We start from the raw sequence: 18,282 nt of genomic DNA, 5'->3' as shown, positions 1-18,282 counted from the left end.
TTTGTTTTTGAGCTATATCATCTACCACAGTGATCTGTATGCAGGAGAGTTTCACAACATGGGGGCTTTTCTTCCCAAAAGTTTGGAAATTGTGGCATGACCTACTAACATCTTAAAATTAAAAGGCTTATTCCAAAAAGTGTAAAAAGAAGGATTAAAATCTAAATGATATGTGAGGGGGGACACGTGCACGTGCACACACACACACACACTCAAGTCAGCAGATATTTGAGTACACTGCTTACGTTCTTCAAGGAACAGACAGATGAATGGGAAGCCGTTCTTGAACTCACTGGACTCAAGTTGTCACAGTGGAAGACAAGGGAACACAGGAGCTCAGTGTATCCACACGAATACAAACCTGCGTAGAACACACACGCTCATAATCGTAACACCAGTATGAATGTCTACACAGGTTGTTTTTTGAACCATATCACCGCTCATTTTATTTGAAGATGGGCATTGGTATAAAGAACGCTGAAACGAAAGGCAAGCTGCTGGTCCTAGAAAATGGTTCAGAGCACAGGAAATGAAAGGCAACACTTACAGCGCTAAAGAAAGCGAGTCCATTGGGAAGTATCTCCAGGTCTTCAGCGCCAGTTTCTTCAAAAAAGAGCACAGACAGCACAGATTGTTTAGATTGGTGCAGGAAGTTAGGGGGCCTTGTCTTCATCACTCCCAACTTGAAAATGGGGCCACGTATTTAGCTCTTCTTTGATAGGTTCAGAATAAATCATTCTTTCCTTTATGTATTCAAATTGATTCATATGATTATTCAAAAATTTAGAGATTCATATAATAAAGTGTATTTAAAACTTACACTTAATATATTTGTTTTAAGTTTATGAACTAGAACTTTTTCCTCGGAGTCTGAAATCTCTTAAAGTTCATGGAAATTCACTAAATGTACAAAAGGTATAGTAATTTGAAAATAGTTTGCAGTTTTTAAAGGCACAGAGTAAACTCCCCATATATGTTGACACCTAATCATTCCAAATCAAATAAACTCTTTGAAAAGCCCTATTGGAAACATAAGCAAATTTCAAATGCTTTGGTTAAAGTGAGGATACATTTCATATTCTGAATATGCCTTTACAAACATCAATAAATAACTCATCAAGTTAGTTATGCTTTAAATACATGTAAATTTTTTGAATTTCAATCAATCTCAAGACATATGTGATTTTTTATTTGGTATTAATTTTAGTGGAGATGTTCATTTTACAAATATCCAGTGATATTTAATATCAATATCATGCTTGTTTTCTAGAAAAAAAAGATTGCAATATAAGATATCTGACCAAGGTAATTGATGCTATCTGCATAAAATCATGTGGTCTAGCCTTTCTAACCACAACTGAGATAAATGATTCTAAAAAAGCAAACCCTCAAACAACAAAAGCATGAATGTCAAACAAGTTGTTTTCAAATAACAAAGCTGGTTGGTTGAAACCAGATGGGGACTTGAGTCCTCCAACCCTCCCTGTTGGCTGTCTACCAGCTTCTGTTACCCCGTCCTTTTTATCTTTGCTGAGGGGCCTGCCTCCCACAGAGGAGGCCCCCTAATTACTTTCCCAGCTTCCTTTGCAGCTAGGGCACCAGCCTGTTGTCTAGCTCTGACTAATGAGATCTGAGGGGAAATCTACTGAGAGCTTCTGGGAAAATTTTGCCTCCCAGATATTAAAAGAGAAATGTATAAGGAGAAGGCCTGTGGTGCTGGCAAAGGTGTACGAGGCCTTTATAAACATTTACCCTTTACTCATTACTCTTTCTCCTTCTGTCCCTCCTCTGCCAGCTGTTCAGGTTATATTACCATAAAATCAAATGCTTCCTGACCAGTGTTTCTGCTAAATGAACCCAACAAAAACAAATAATTAAAAAGCGGTCAGACCCCTTGATGACAGGTTGGTAGAGCCGAAGGTCAAGTAATCTGGTATTTACAACTAACTATTGACTTGGGGGCTTCCCTTGTAGCTCAGTCGGTAAAGAATTGGCTTGCAGTGCGGGAGACCCAGGTTCGATCCCTGGGTTGGGAAGATCCCCTGGAGAAGGAAATGGCAACCCACTCCAGTACCCTTGCCTGGAAAATCTCATGGACAGAGGAACCTGGTGGATTGCAGTCCATGGGGTCGCAAAGAGTCGGGCACGACTGAACGACTAACACGACTGACACATTGACTTGGTAATACTCTCCTGGCTAGTAGTTTTATTTTTGAACAGAATTAAATAGGTGTATTAATCAAATAACTCACAAGGTAATACTTCAAGTGGAGTATTATCAGATACTTACGCATTTGATAATACTTCCTCCTCTCGAATGCTTACCTATTCCTTTTATTAATTTACAGTTAGGAAGTTCTACCGATTTTACTTCTCGGGAAGCGTTCATTCTTGCTCTGGAAGAGAAAGAAAAAAAAAGGGAATAAAATATGCATAAAACAATCCAGAAATTTAACTAAGTTGCAAAAGTAGCCAGTAAAATTCTCCTTAACCGAACTTTGCCCAGGTTTCAACCCCAGGGTTAGTGGTCCCTGAACGATTCTGTCAGACCAGGCCTGGGCCAGACACACGGGGCCCCTGGGCACAACGTTTAGTGTGTATTTACCAGAGGCGGGTAGACATGCTGTGCGCTCAGTTGTGTCCAACTCTCTGTGACCCCGTGGACTGCAGCCCACCAGGCTCCTCTGCCCATGGGATTCTCCAGGCAAGAGTACTGGAGTGGGGTGCCATCCCCTCCTCCAGGGGCTCTTCCTGACTCAGGGATTGAACCCGCATCTTTTAGGTCTCCTGTTGGCTGGTGGATTCTTTACCACTACACCACCTGGGAAGCCCTGGGTGGATACACAAAGATGAGCAGTGTCCTTTCAGGGCTCGGTTCCTTTCAGAACAGAAACTATTTCATCACCTATGTCAGGAGCCCTAAGTGGACGTTTGGGTTAAATAACAACCTGGGTCCAATTGATTCCATTTGATGTTTTAGAGCTGCTGACAGATAGGCCATCTGCCCAGTGTGGCCCCAAAGCCTGGACTGGGCGCCTGATTTCAGGTGTGTTACTTGAACAATGCAGGTGTGCTTAAAGGATTTATAGCTTCAGAAAATCCTACCCAAGGCCAGCATATTTAAAGGCATCGCGCGCACACATGCGTGCACACACACAGCACACACACACACAAAAGTAAAGCGGGATGCATGAACTTCCTGGGGAACATCTGAGTGAACGACCAAGGGAAAAAGAACAGCGGTGAGAAGGAGGCACCAGCAGGCTGCCTGCGCACGTAGCACAGAGCTGTTGAGTTGCTGACGTGGCGTTTGAAAGAAAAGGACCACAACATTAGCTCAGCCAAGAGACTTACACAATAAACATTTTTTTTTTTTGAGCACTAAGGATAGTGTGCTGCAGTTCATGGGGTCGAAAAGAGTCCAACACTACTTAGTGATTGAACAGGGACAACAATGATACAATATAGTCAGAGTGAGTAGCAGTGCTTATCCAACCAGCCCTAGAAATCTTATTTGACTAAAGATAGGCGGAGAAGTCCTCTCATAGAAGGAAGAGGATGGGTGAAGGGGTGACTAGACACTTTGAATAAAATTGTTAACAGCCTGGTATAAAATAACATGAATTTGGCGGTGACTGATCTTCCATCTTTTCATTCAGAAAAAAAGTGTAGCATGTTCCCACTAGTCCTACTACTACGTTATTAGCTAGCATTTTCACCCTCTAATAGGGTCTGAGCTTAAGAGGCTAGCAGTGAGCTCTAGAAATCAGCTTTGTTAAAGAGCCACGGTTCATTATTGGCATGGAGTAGAGATTTACCAGCCTGAATGCTTCAGATCCAGAGGGGAAGGCACAGATGAGGAAAGCCTGGCTGCAAGGAGAGGGTGGTCCCTGAATGATGGACATGAACTTGGAAAGCAGACTTCAAAGGCAAGTTGGGATCTGCCTCCATGAGTGAGAAACAAAAAGGTATTCCAACAATGGAAATTTGACATATAGTCACAAAAGTTAGCAGTAAAGAAATAAAAGGGAAACTTCGGAGCTTTATCAACTTTTCAGACTAAGACCCACATTAGGAAAAGCATTTTATTTGGTGGAAACACACAGCACACCACACACATATCTGAAACAAAGTTCGTGAAAGGATACTTCCCCTAATCAATGCTATACGTTCTTAAGGTTTCTATTCAATTCTGTTTCATTTATTTAAAGATAATGATAATACAAAAAAACCCACAAATAATGGTGAGGGTTTGGGAAAAAAAGGAACAATATTTCAGATGTTCAAGCTGGTTTTAGAAAAAGCGGAGGAACCAGAGATCAAACTGCCAACATCTGCTGGATCATCAAAAAAGCAAGAGAGTTCCAGAAAACCATCTACTTCTGCTTTATTGACTATGCCAAAGCCTTTGACTGTGTGGATAACAATAAACTGTGGAAAATTCTGAAAGAGATGGGAATACCAGACCATCTGACCTGCCTCTTGAGAAACCTGTATGCAGGTCAGGAAGCAACAGTTAGAATTGGACATGGAACAACAGACTGGTTCCAAATAGGAAAAGGAGTACGTCAAGGCTGTATATTGTCACCCTGCTTATTGAACTTCTATGCAGAGTACATCATGAGAAATGCTGGGCTGGCTGAAGCTCAAGCTGGAATCAAGATTGCCAGGAGAAATATCAATAACCTCAGATATGCAGATGATACCACCCTTATGGCAGAAAGTGAAGAACTAAAGAGCCTCTTGATGAAAGTGAAAGAGGAGAGTGAAAAAGTTGGCTTAAAGCTCAACATTCAGAAAACTAAGATCATGGCATCCGTTCCCATTACTTCATGGCAAATAGATGGGGAAACGGTGGCTGACTTTCTTTTTCTGGGCTCCAAAATCACTGCAGATGGTGACTGCAGCCATGAAATTAAAAGACACTTACTCCTTGGAAGGAAAGTTATGACCCACCTAGACAGCATATTAAAAAGCAGAGACATTACTTTGCCAACAAAGGTCTGTCTAGTCAAGGCTATGGTTTTTCCAGTGGTCATGTATGGATGTGAGAGTTGGACTATAAAGAAAGCTGAGTGCCTTAGAATTGATGCTTTTGAACTGTGGTGTTGGTGAAGACTCTTGAGAATCTCTTGGACTGTAAGGAGATCCAACCAGTCCATCCTAAATTCGATCAGTCCTGGGTGTTCATTGGAAGGACTGATGTTGAAGCTGAAATTCCAATACTCTGGCCACCTGATGCAAAGAGCTGACTCATTTGAAAAGACCCTGATGCTGGGAAAGATTGAAGGCAGGAGGAGAAGGGGACAACAGAGGATGAGATGGTCGGATGACATCACCGACTCAATGGACATGGGTTTGGGTGAACTCCGGGAGCTGGTGATGGACAGGGACGTCCGGCGTGCTGCAGTTCATGAGGTTGCGAAGAGTCAGACACAGTGACTGAGAGACTGAACTGAAATGATTCCACTGTTGGTGGGAACATAAATTGGCACAGCCACTGTGGAAAACAGTATGGAAGTTCCTCAAAAGACTAAAAGAACTACCATATGACCCAGCAATTCCACAGTTGCATATATGTACAAAGAAAATGAAAACACTAGTTGAAAAGATACATGCACCTCAGTGTTCATAGCAGCATGGTTTACAATAGCCAAGATATAGTCAAGATACAGAAGCAACCCAGGCACACCAACAGATCAGTGGATAAAGATGTAATGTGTATATGTGTGTGTGCATGTATGAATTTTACACAGTCATGGAAAACTAATGAAATTTTGCCATTTTCAACAACATAGATGGAGCTGGAAGGTATTAGGCTTAGTGAAATATCAGGCAGAGAAAGACAAATACTGTATATTATCACTTACATGTGGAATCTAAGAAATAAGTGAATGAATATAACAAGAGAGAAACCGAGTCACAGATACAGAGAACAAACTAGTGGTTACCAATAGGACAGGGAGGTGGGGAGGGGCAATATAAGGGCAGAAGATTAAGAGGTACAAACTGTTATATATGAGAAAAATAAGCTACAAGAATATATTGTACAGCACAGAGAACATAGCCAATATTTCATAACTATAAATAGAGTATAATCTATAAAATATTGAAACACTATGCTGTATACCTGAAAGACTAATATAATATCGTAAACCAAATATATGCTAGTCACTCAGTCATATCCAACTCTTTGTGACCCCGTGGACTGTAGCCCACAAGGCTCCACTGTTCATGGAGTTCTCCAGGCGAGAATACTGGAGCAGGTTGCCATTTCCTCCTCCAAAGGCTCTTCCCACCCCAGGTATCAAACCTGGGTCTCCCACATTGCAGGCAGATTCTTTACCATTTGAGTCACCAGGGAAGCTATACTTCAATTTTAAAAATAATAAAATTAAATAAAAAAGGGTTGATCATACTTTACTAAATTGATTTTGTGATCCACCATTTGAAAACATAGCTTTACAAAAAGCTTAGTGAATTTGTACAGAGTGCCCCAGGGAACTCAAAAGACAGGTACAAGCGGTCATAATCAAGGACAATACAGAGTGACACAGGAGAGTCAGTGACAAGCCATCAGTGAGTGGGTGAAGACTTGAGGAAATGCCAAGGATAGCCATATGAGCTTTTTAGAGTCAAAATCACACAGGCTTGCAAGGTTCAGTGCGTGTGATGTGTTCACAGAGGACAGACAAGAGCAGAAATGATTAGCCTCTATTCTTACTCAGGTTTCTCTCTCCTGGAAGCTGATCTCTAACCTGGAAAAGGCAGAATAATCAGAGCTAAAGGGAGCCAATTGTAGATAAGGAGGCAGTCAGCCAGCACCCAGCTGCTTTTGGTTCAAATTTGTGGCCATGCGTGGGTGCCAAGTCTCTGCGTGACCCCATGGACTGTAGCTCGCCAGGCTCCCCTGTCCATGGGATTCTCCAGGCAAGAATACTGGAGTGGGGAGCCGTTCCCTTCTCCAGGGCATCTGCCTGACCCAGGGACTGAACCCGAGTCTCGTGTCTCCTGCATTGGCAGGCGGGTTCTTTACCACTAGCGCCACCCGGGAAGCCCAAATCTCAACAGACTAATCATTGTTACTGTAGTTCAGCTGCTTCAATTACTCTGCTTTAATCCTCAAACCTCTCCCTGAGGTACTGTTTTCCCTATTTTACAGGCGACGAAGATTAAGTGGCTTTTCAAGTCTACGAAATTATGAAGTGGCAGAGCTGGGGTTGGAACCCAAGTATGAATGCAAAGATCACACTCAGTCCTCTGCCCAGCATAATTTACCGGTATTACTGCTTCCAAAAGCCTGGAAGAAATGCCAAAAGACAGCTCAGATTGTGTTACTATAATCCAGCTCATGTTCTTCTATTTTACTTTCAGTTATCAGGAAATATCTTGTCAAGGGCTTAAGTCCCAATGTTCCAGGTCTAAAGGACAAAGTTCAATCTTTGTGATGTGTTGCTGATTAATAAGCTGCTGGAGTCTGGCTAGAAATCACATACTCCCTGTTACGAACTATTCTTTGCAAATACATGCCCCCTCCTTACAAAACAAAGTGAGAATCTTTAGCTTTGCATTAAGAAATCCATTTTAGAACTTTCCTTGGGGCCATATGTATCCTCACCGGTCTATCTTCTGCCACTGCACTCTCCTCATTCTTCAATATTTCTTACTGGGACTTCAGTTCAGTTCAGTTCAGTCACTCAGTCGTGTCCGACTCTTTGCGACCCCATGAATCGCAGCACGCCAGGCCTCCTTGTCCATCACCAACTCCCGGGAGTTCACTCCGTTCATCGAGTCGGTGATGCTATCCAGCCATCTCATCCTCTGTCATCCCCTTCTCCTCCTGCCCCCAATCCCTCCCAGCATTGGAACTTACTATCCTTAAAAAGGATAAAATTTATATTTTTTATGATTTTACTCGTTTGTTTTCTCTCTTTGCTCGGTCTTTGTTGCTCCTCTAGCAACAAAGGCTTTTTTCTAGTTGCAGCAAGTGGGGGCTTCTCATTGTGGTGGCCTCTCTTGTTGCAGAGCACGGGTTCCAGGGTGCAGTGGCTTTAGTGGTGGCAGCACAAGGCTCAGCAGTTGTGGTGCACAGGCTTAGTTGCTCCACGACAGGTGGCACCTTCCTGCTCAGATCAGGGATCGAACCCATGTCTTCTGCACTGGCAGACAGATTCTTACCACTGAGCCACGAGGGAAGCCCTGGAATTTGGATTTGAAATCAGGCGCCATGACACCAAGAATCCTTTTCTCGACATCACTTTCTCACGCAAGTTTTCCCTCCACCTAGTCCTTCCTGCTAATCCACCTGGAAGTTTCCTACTCACGACCAGTCTGTAACTCCTCCTGATCTTTCGTGATAGGATTAGTAACCCCTTCATGTATCCTCACAAATCTTCACACATACATCTACAGAGTCTCTTTCCATGTTGTTTTATGGCAATCAGTTTGTAGTCTCATTGCTAACACTAAATTCTGAAATCTGTGACTGAATACTGCATCCTAGTCTGTCCTGTGACTTTGCACAAGTACATGGAGCCCAAGTGAAACGAAAGTACTTGGTAGATGTCTGCCGAATTGTTTTGTGGAATTAGCAGGCTAGTGCATCAGATGCAGAAGATGATGTTGCTTGCATTGATAGAGGAGGACCAGTGAATTATTTGTCCTTAACCTAGGGTCTCAGGGAGGTCCTACCACAACATATATTCAAATTTCACTCATTTAGTGGATCATTCATAGGTAGATTTTTTGAGATAGCATACGGCAATAATAAAAACTAACATTTACAGAGTATCTTTCATGGGCCAGATTTTATACATATACCTACTGCGATAGGTATTATGAGCCCATAATATTTAGGTGGAGAAACAAGGACAAAATGGTAAAGTTGAGGCAGGCTGACACCAGGGACTCTTTGCTACAATGCTTGCACCTGGACAAACATCTCCCAGAGCAACAGAAGAAAAGCTATAAGGGACTAAAAAGAACTGTAGGCGTAAGGCAGTTGGAACAAATGATCAACAATATGATGCGAAAAGGACCAAAAATCCAACAGCCACTTATAAGTTGTCGGAGCAAAAGCAGGGTACTGCACATGATTCCTACACACAGTTCCATCAAGCAGGTCGGCCAACCACCTAAGCCACCCCTGTGGCCTGACCACTGGATAGGCACCTACCCTCACCCCATTTAAGTGACCAGATTGCTTCCCAAGCAAGGAAAAAGCAAGGAAAGCTGTTACTTGTTTTTACTCCCTCTGCTGCAGCACAAGTCCCAAAAAAACCTTGCCTGAATTTCTCCTCTAACCTGTTATCAATTTCTGTTGATTAAAAAGCCCAAGAATCCAGGTCAGTAACAAAGTGACCTGAAAGCTGCAGAACTGAGGTCCAGCCCAGGTCTGCAGGAATCCTCCACTACCCTTTTCCCACTAGAGTGTGTTGCCTGGAGTGGGCACCGGGGTAGCAGAAATATTAACACTATTAATAAACACTAGCTTTGCTGTTTCCTTGTAATAAAGAGTTTCACGCCTTACGTCCTGCTAAATTTCTTCAGTCGTGTCTCTTTATGACCCTATGGACGGTAGGCCCCAGGCTCCTCTGTCCATAGGATTCTCCAGGCAAGAATACTGGAGTGGGTTGCCATTTCCTCCTCCAGGGTATCTTCCCAACCTAGAGATTGAACCCGTGTCTCTTAAGTCTCCTGCATTTGGGAGGCTGCTGCTAAGTCACTTCAGTCGTGTCCGACTCGGTGCGACCCCATAGACGGCAGCCCACCAGGCTCCCCCGTCCCTGGGATTCTCCAGGCAAGAACACTGGAGTGGGTTGCCATTTTCTTCTCCAATGCATAAAAGTGAAAAGTGAAAGTGAAGTCGCTCAGTCGTGTCCGACTCTTCGCGACCCCATGGACTGCAGCCCACCAGGCTCCTCCGCCCATGGGATTTTCCAGGCAAGAGTACTGGAGGGGGGTGCCATTGCCTTCTCCGACTGGAGTGGCTAGCACCACCAGTTTAAGAAATGAGGAAGTTGCCCCAGAGATGCATGTTCAACTTTCCATACACCAGGGGGCACTGTTTCCATCGTCGTTCACTGGAAGTGCAGTGCGCCTGCGTAGTGAGCACGCTGCAAAACCTCAGCGGCCATCGGCACAGATGGGCGGGAAAGACTGCTAATCCAAGGGAGCTCCCTTATTTCCTTCCTCTGTGCTGCTGTCACCTCAGAAGCATCTGGGAACCCCTCAAGGCACATCTAGTATCTGTCCACGAGTTCCGTCCTGCTCCAGGACTATAGGACTTCTTGTGAACCTGCCCCATACGCCACATCTCTGAGGGAAAAAAAGTTGTATCTCCTCTGAGGCTTCACCTCGACCTTGCTGCTGGTCTCTGCATATAATCTTTTCCCTTCGCTCCCTTGGACAGATTCATGATTTTCTCTGAAATTCAGAAACCTTCTCTCTAAAATGGGGGTAAAGGTAATTTACTGATCCTCTAGGCTCTCTTCAGCTGGTTCTAAGTTGCGGGGAGAGGGGGGGCTGCAGGATTTAAATGTCCTTTTGAAACCGCACACCTCAGGTGGGAATTCGAACACAATCTTGCCTCACGTGGGGCAGGAGCCCAGGTGAACCTCATGTGAGACTCCAACCCCCAATCTTCTGACTGAAACCGTGCACCTAGTCTCGGGACTTAATGAAGTTCAGGAGAGGCAAAGTGAAAGCTAAGAAGTGGATTTATTAATATCCTTTGTATAGAAGTTGCCAGGCAATGGGGCGTGAGAGGATGGTCGTGTCTCAGGTTTCAGGCGAGCTCTTGAGAAGGTCTGCCAAGTGAGGGTGCTTGGCGCTGGGCAGGAAAGACGGCAAGAGCGAGCCAGAGTAAAGGGAGGAGACGCACAAGACAGGCAGAATGCGGGCATCTTGGAGGAGAAACACGCAGACTTCCTGGCAATTTCCCTTCCTCCCCCATCTGAGCTGCTTGAAGGCTCTACACCATCTTCCAGCCCCATAACCGCCCATCCTGTTGTTTGGTTGCTAAGTCATATCTGACTCTGCAACCCCATGGACTGTAGCCCGCCAGGCTCCTCTGTCCATGGGATTCCCCAGGCAAGAATACTGGAGTGGGTTTCCATTCTCTTTTCCATGGCATCTGCTCCACCAGACATCAAACCTGTGTCTCTCGCATCTCCTGCATTGACAGATAGATTCTTTAGCACTGAACCACCCATCCTCCCAGCTGCCCATTATTCCTACTCTGCTCTCTGTTCGAGCCCTCTTTTTCATTCAAAAACCACAGGTCCACCGCATGGCCACTTTCTCTTCTCAGTCATCTGATTACAACCAGAAGTTAAAGGACTGAGGCTCCCTCCCCACGTGCTGGACTCAGGTGGAGAAAGTAAAACAGGGAGTTCTCACTCCAAACCAGACCTGGTCTTCCCACTGCAGCGTCCCCATGGCAAAGTGGTTCTGGGAGGCGCCCTAATCACAGGTAAGGCTACCAAGGGGACTTGCAGACACTGACATTATGTTAAGCTATGACCATAGTGTACTTTGGTCCCTTCAGACAAATCACAGTCAGGCTCGGGGGCTCCAGAAACCTGCTGCCCAAGGCCAGACCTCAACTTCTCTTGAAATTTAAGTCTTGGTGCAAATCAATGGTATAGAATAATTGGTCTCAAACTGTATCCCAGAGAGTTATACAGGTGGTACCAAGAAAGGGAGTAAAGGCTGTGGGCAAACAAGTCTGTGAAATGACAAAGCAAAATCATTTTGTGTATTTTGTTACTGAAGGACTTTTCAAAGTGTTTAGTGTGCCAGAATGCACTGTCAGTCTCTAGGAAAAGGCTATAATAGACATTTCCCAAATTTACTTTGTCTCAGTTCAGTTGCTTAGTTGTATCCGACTCTTTCCAACCCCATGAATCGCAGCACACCAGGCTTCCTGTCCATCACCAACTCCTGGAGTTCACTCAGACTCACGTCCATCGAGTCCGTGATGCCATCCAGCCATCTCATCCTCGGTCGTCCCCTTCTCCTCCTGCCCCCAATCCCTCCCAGCATCCGAGTCTTTTCCAATGAGTCAACTCTTCGCATGAGGTGGCCAAAGTACTGGAGTTTCAGCTTTAGCATCATTCCTTCCAAAGAAATCCCAGGGCTGATCTCCTTCAGAATGGACTGGTTGAATCTCCTTGCAGTCCAAGGGACTCTCAAGAGTCTTCTCCAACACCACAGTTCAAAAGCATCAATTCTTCGGCGCTCAGCTTTCTTCACAGTCCAACTCTCACATCCATACATGACCACTGGGAAAACCATAGCCTTGACTAGATGGACCTTTGTTGGCAAAGTAATGTCTCTGCTTTTGAATATGCTATCTAGGTTGGTTATAACTTTCCTTCCAAGGAGTAAATGCCTTTTAATTTCATGGCTGCAATCACCATCTGAAGTGATTTTGAAGGAACCTATTTTTTATAGAGCATGTTTTGTGACTTGTGTGTGTTCCAAGGAACAAACTTGGGAAAATATTAATGCTGGCTCAAATAAGCTAAGACTTCATGTTGAGAGAGAAACTTTTTAGGGTAGTAGTGGTAAAGCTATACTTTATGTATATATGTATATATATATATGCATTATATACACACATATAATGTATTTACATAAATGTATTAATATTATATATAATGCATAATGTATATAAGTATATATTCTTCTTTGACAACAAATAGTACCATGGTTAGTGAAAATCCACAAATTAATTTTTACATGATTAAAAATCCCAAATCACTGTTTGTTTCTTACTTTTTTCTAAGTTTGTGATTCCAAAAGTAACCAACAATTAGAAAAGAAAATCCCAATATTTACAGAAATCTATTCTGAATGAATGTATGTATGTTGCTAAACAGTCAACAGGGTCATATGATCTTTTTCTGAAAGTCCAAAATGTTCAGTTTGATTTTTAGTAATATTTTACTTCAAAGTCAATAATGTATGACCGATTAATCGTTAGGGTTAGGATGATCTCTAGACTTTGAACCCCTATTAAAAAGTTATTATGAAACACTGATACTTTCTTAGAAAACTTTTCCCTCTTGTATAGTACTTAAAAATTTATAAAACCTTTAAGGGAAACAGAACACTTCTAAGAAAGGCACTTTTCCCTTGAAGGGAAGCAGGACACATTTATTAAATACTATATCCCAAGCACATTGTTGGGTGCTTCTTATATGAGGCTTTGGTGACGCAGTAGCCAACATACACTGATATTCATGAAAAATAAATGTGAGAGATCCTACAATGGAACGGACACAGCAAGAACCCAGGACATCAAGGTCTGTCCTCTAACCCCTGACACATCTCCGCTGCAGCAGGTGGCCGTTCCTTCCCATCTGCTCCACTGCACACAGGAGTTTTCTGTCTCTCAGCGAAGCCTCAAACTGAGCATCTCCACGCTGGGAAGTTTTCTGCCACAGCCAGGCAACTGAGTCCGGAGCTTCTTCCCTAATTCTCACAATATCAGAGGCCCCCTCCAGTCTGGTTATTTATTTTGCAGCAAATCTGAGAAGTGAATCTGTAGCCAAGATAAACCAGTATTTATGAAAAATTAATTGGTGTGTGACAACAGCTTGGCCACTCACACCAAGGGCAATCGCCTCCTTAGCCTCTCTCCCAGGCCGTAAGCAAGGGTGATCAGGTGGTTGGGGAAAGTTGCATATTTATGAAATCGCTTTGGGATGTACATCCTGCACTTGCCTTCTGATTTTCTAAGAGCCTGGAGCCAGCTTGGGAGTGGAGGGTGAGGGGGAAGACTCCCGGGTCTGGCTAGTGGATAGGACAGACAGTACAGGGGTGGGCTGCAACCCAACTCACAGATAAGAAGACCGGTGATCCCTGAAGAATGCCAGCCCCAGTCCCAAGAGGGTGAGCACCAACAGCTTCGCCATGGCCTGGGACAGACGGCGGCGGCAGGATGGACGGACGCACAGACGGGAGAAGGGGTGGAGACCCTGCGCGCCCGCACCCGCAGCCTAGGGCTGCTCTGGGGTTGGCCCCGCCCTCCCCGTCTCGGGGCGCAGCTCACCTCGCCCGCCCTGCTCGGGGACTGCGCGAACTTGGTTGGGGTCAGCGCAGAAAGGGGGAGAATAGGCAGGTCGGAGGAAACGGAGAGCGGTGGGAAAGGAGAGCCAGGCTTTGAGGAACGCTCACTTTGTGCCAACAAGGTCCTAATCCTGTGACTCAGAGGGGTTCAGTAACTTGATCACTGTGACTCAGCCAGAAAAGGCACAAAAGGAAAGAAGGGCTGTGATTGGCACCTCTTAAGATGCAAGTTTATTCTCACCCAAGACTACCGCCACGTGGCTCCGTGAGACATCCGCATATCAAGCTTCTCTTTCAGCACCACTCATCAGATACCTCTCTAAGGTGTTCATTCATTCCAGACTCTTGGCTGACATTGAGTACCTGTTATGTGCCAGCAATCAGTAAAATATATCACTCTTGCATATGCTGTGGATAATCCGTGTTTGCATTATGGGGATGCACATCCTGTATGGAGAACAATAAAGCAGGGAAAGGCATAGAGCAGGCATACTGAGGTGCCATTTAAGAAAGGGGTGTCCAGGGAGGCATCACTGATAAGGCGACTTCTGAGCAAAGCAGGGTAGGAAGTGCCTCTACCTTCTGCCTTCTCTCCTGTTACCATGAATGAGACTTTCCTGTTCATGAGAGACCACCTCTTCTCTTTGCCCTGGGTTTCTTTTTTTTATTTCCTTCTCAAGAATTTTGGTCCCAGTTACAGCTTTCCTCTTCTACAACATCTTCCTCTTCTCTGGAATATTGCCATTAGATACAGGCATGCTTTAGGTTCACTCATAGTTTTCCGGGGAAAATACTCTGTGATCCCACATTTTAACTACCTACTGCTTTCTTTGCTGCTTCTGTAAAAAAGCACTGATAAAATCTCTTAGGCTTGTCGACAGTTGCTGCTTCCATTTTATCACCTCTTGTAACAGATTAACAATGGCCACAAATTCTTCGACACTTTTCCCGTTGAAAAGTGTGGTACAAGATCCCTCTTTTGACACTGGTGCTGTCTCTGTGAATGCCTTAATTTATAGAATGTAGTGGTGCTGTCCAAGTTTTTAGGCACAGCCTTAGAGACCAGGGGCTTCCATCTCTTGTCACTCAAACACTTACTCTTACATCTTGAGCTTCTGCTTAATAAATCTGACCACCTCACTGGTGTGTCCATATGAGAGGGTCTGAGCATGTGGAGAGGGAAAGTGGCCAGCTAAGGCCAGCGTTCTAGCTATCTCCACCAAGGCAGTGGATACAACTGAAGCCTTTTTGGACACCTGAGACTTGTCCAGAGAGTATCACTGAGGCACCATCCCAGTTGATACCACATGAAGCAGAAGAATCAAGCTGCTGAATCTTGCCCAAATTTCTTACTCACTGTGTGTAAACATAAGAAAATAAATTTTCGTTTGGCAACTGATTTTAGGAAGTATCTTTAACCTCCCATTCTCTACTTAACCATTCTAATAGAGCTTGTGTTCCTTCAGTTCAACCATAGAACTGTCTCTTATTAAACTACTCATAATTTATCTATGTTACCCAGCCCAGTGGTTACTTCTATGCTGTAATTGTGCTCAACTTGTAGCCACAATGGGCACAAATCACCACTTCCTTCTTTTTAAATACTTTCTCCTGTATCCATGACCCCACCCTGTCCATCTTTCCTCTACCTTTCTGGTCTTCTCTGCAGGGTCCTCCTGTCATTGACCTCAAAATAATGAAGCCCTCGGACTAGTTTTGATATATCTTCTCTTTCTGCATTCTTCCTCAAGGTGGCCCCATCCATCCCAGTGGATTTACATACCATCGGTATACTGGTGTTTCAAAAAATGTACGCACCTAACTCAAGTCACTTACTGTGGCTTTAAAGATCATCTTTGATCTGTCTAGCTAAAATAGCACATGCCACCTTCAGCAACATTTTGATATCTCATTTTTTTCATCACTTTTTGTTTCTGAAGTCTTGTTAATTTATTTATACTTTGTTGCTGCCTATTGGAACGGAAGCTCCTTGAGGTCAGTTTTTGTCTTTTCTGTACTACGACCCCAGGGCATAAAAAAGAGGCTGGCAAAAAGTTGTCCCTTATTAGACATTAGACCGGTTGGCTGGTGAGCATATACCTTCCCAGGTAGCGCAGTGGTAAAGAATCTGCCTGCCAATGCAGGAGTCACAAGAGGTGCAGGTTTGATCCCCAGGTCAGGGAGATCCTCTGAAGTAGGAAATGCAAGCCACTCTAATATTCTCGCTTAGAGAATCCCATGGGCAGAGGAACATGGTGGGCTACAGTCCATAGGGTCGCAGAGCCAGACATGACTGAGTGCGCAACGATGAAGGATGATGATGGCTGGTGAGCTTTAATGATGGCTTTGTGCTCACTACCTGGCTGACACTTCCACTGGGATGTCTTACACTCTCTTCAAAATGTCTCCAAACCAGAATGATTGATTCCCTCACACCAGCATGTTATATCCTCCAAACCCTCCACACTTTAATAAATGGCACCACTACCATCTAGTTGCTCAAACTCCAAACCTAGATGTTTTTGTTCATCCACCTCTTTCTCTCACATCTCCTTATACAGGTGTATCAGTCATAGGCTCTACTTCTATATTAATCGTTTACTGCTACACAACAAATTACATAAAAATCTCACAGTCAGAAGACATTTCTTGTCTCTTGATAAACCCATAGTTTCTATGGGTCAGGAATCAGCATGGCATAGCTAAATACCTCTGGCTTGGGGTCTCTCATGAACTGACAGTCAGTTGTTCTGATGGTTAATTTCGTGTGTCAATTTGACTGGGCTAAGAGATGACCCAGTTGCTGGTAAAACATTATTGCATGCCACTGTGACAGTAATCCCAGAAGAGATTAGCATTTGAATCAGTAGATAAGATCAACTCTCATCAATGTGGGTGGGCATCACCCAGGCTGTTGAGGGCCTAAAGAGAATAACAAGGTAGAGAAGGGACGACTTCTCTCTTTCTTTACTTGCACTGGCAAAGCATCCTTTCCTGCCCTTGGATACCAAAGCTTCTGATTCTCAGGCCTTCAAACTCTGAGACTTATACCAGGGGCCCCCTCATCTCTTAGGCCTTCAGACTGGACTGAATTATACCTGGTTCTCCAGCTTGCAGGCAGCATATCCTGGCAAATATCAACTTCTGTAATCCTGTGAGCCAGTTCCACGATAAATCTCTTCTCTCTCTCTCTCTCTATCCACCCTCTTTTACTGGAGAACCCTGACTAATAGAGCTGTGCGTGCATGCTAAGTCGCTTTAGTCGTGTCTGACTCTTTGGGACGCTATAGACTGCAGCCTGTCAGGCTCCTCTGTCCATGGGATTCTACAGGCAAGAATACTGGAGTGGGTTGCCATGCCCTCCTCCAGGGGAATCTTCCCGACCCAGGGATCGAACCCACATCGCTTACGTCTTTTGCTTTGGCAGGTGAGTTCTTTACCACTAACGCCATCTGAAGGCTCTGCTAGGATGGGATGGAGCGGGTGAGATCAGCTTGCAAGATCACTCACATAGTTCTTAGCAGATTGCAGTCCTTTGCTTCATGGACCTCTCCACAGAGTTGCAGCACAACAAGGTAGCTGGCTTCCCTCAGGATAAGCAATCTACCCAAGCAAGAGAGCATGCCTCCCAGATGGAAGCCACGATCTGTTAACAACCTAACTACAGAAGTGGCATCCCTCAGTGTCTGCCCTAGACTCTCTGCTAGAAGCTAACAGCTATCTCCAGTCCCCCTTTTGGAGAGAGGAATTGAGCTCCCTCTCTTGAGGAGAGGCATATCAAAGAATATGTGGGCATATCTTTAAAACTGCCCCAACTTCCAAATCAGTCCTCAATCAGCCCGCTTCTCCCCTTCTCCACTGATCAGCACTGTGGCTACTATTTTCTGTAGGCACAAACAGCCTCTTCAGTATTCTCTCTCTAACCCTCCAATCCATTCTCCTCACTGCAGGTGATTTTTAAAAAATGTGAATAATACCATATCATTTCCCTGTCTCAAGTCCTTCCTACTGTGGCTTCTCATTTTACTTTCTCATCAAAGCCTAAAAGGCCACGTGAGATCTGGCCTCGTGCCTGTGATCTGACCTCATTTCTTATCCTCCACTCATGAATGTTCCAGGAATTTTAGCCTTCTTATACTTCTGTAAACATGCCAAATATATTGTACTTCATCCTTCTTGCCTTTGCTAGTCTTTGGCTAGAGTATT

At 44.3% G+C, this 18,282-nt stretch overlaps 1 protein-coding gene across 1 annotated transcript in view; it reads right to left on the bottom strand.

The window, feature by feature from the left end:
* Nucleotides 1-13,988, bottom strand: part of PON1 (paraoxonase 1) — a 33,041-nt gene extending 19,053 nt beyond the window's left edge. Inside the window, exons 1-3 of the mRNA XM_005678946.3 lie at nucleotides 13,849-13,988; nucleotides 2,326-2,396; nucleotides 548-603 (exon numbers count right to left, since the gene is read on the bottom strand). Of these exons, the coding sequence (XP_005679003.1) occupies nucleotides 548-603; nucleotides 2,326-2,396; nucleotides 13,849-13,922 (201 nt within the window). The 5' untranslated portion in view covers nucleotides 13,923-13,988. The remainder of the gene's footprint in view (nucleotides 1-547; nucleotides 604-2,325; nucleotides 2,397-13,848) is intronic.

Source organism: Capra hircus, chromosome 4 (assembly GCF_001704415.2).
Source record: "Capra hircus breed San Clemente chromosome 4, ASM170441v1, whole genome shotgun sequence".
In the NCBI taxonomy this organism is placed as follows: Eukaryota; Metazoa; Chordata; class Mammalia; order Artiodactyla; family Bovidae; genus Capra; species Capra hircus.
The sequence above is the reverse complement of the archived record's forward strand: the minus strand, read 5'-3'. Positions and strand labels throughout refer to the sequence as shown.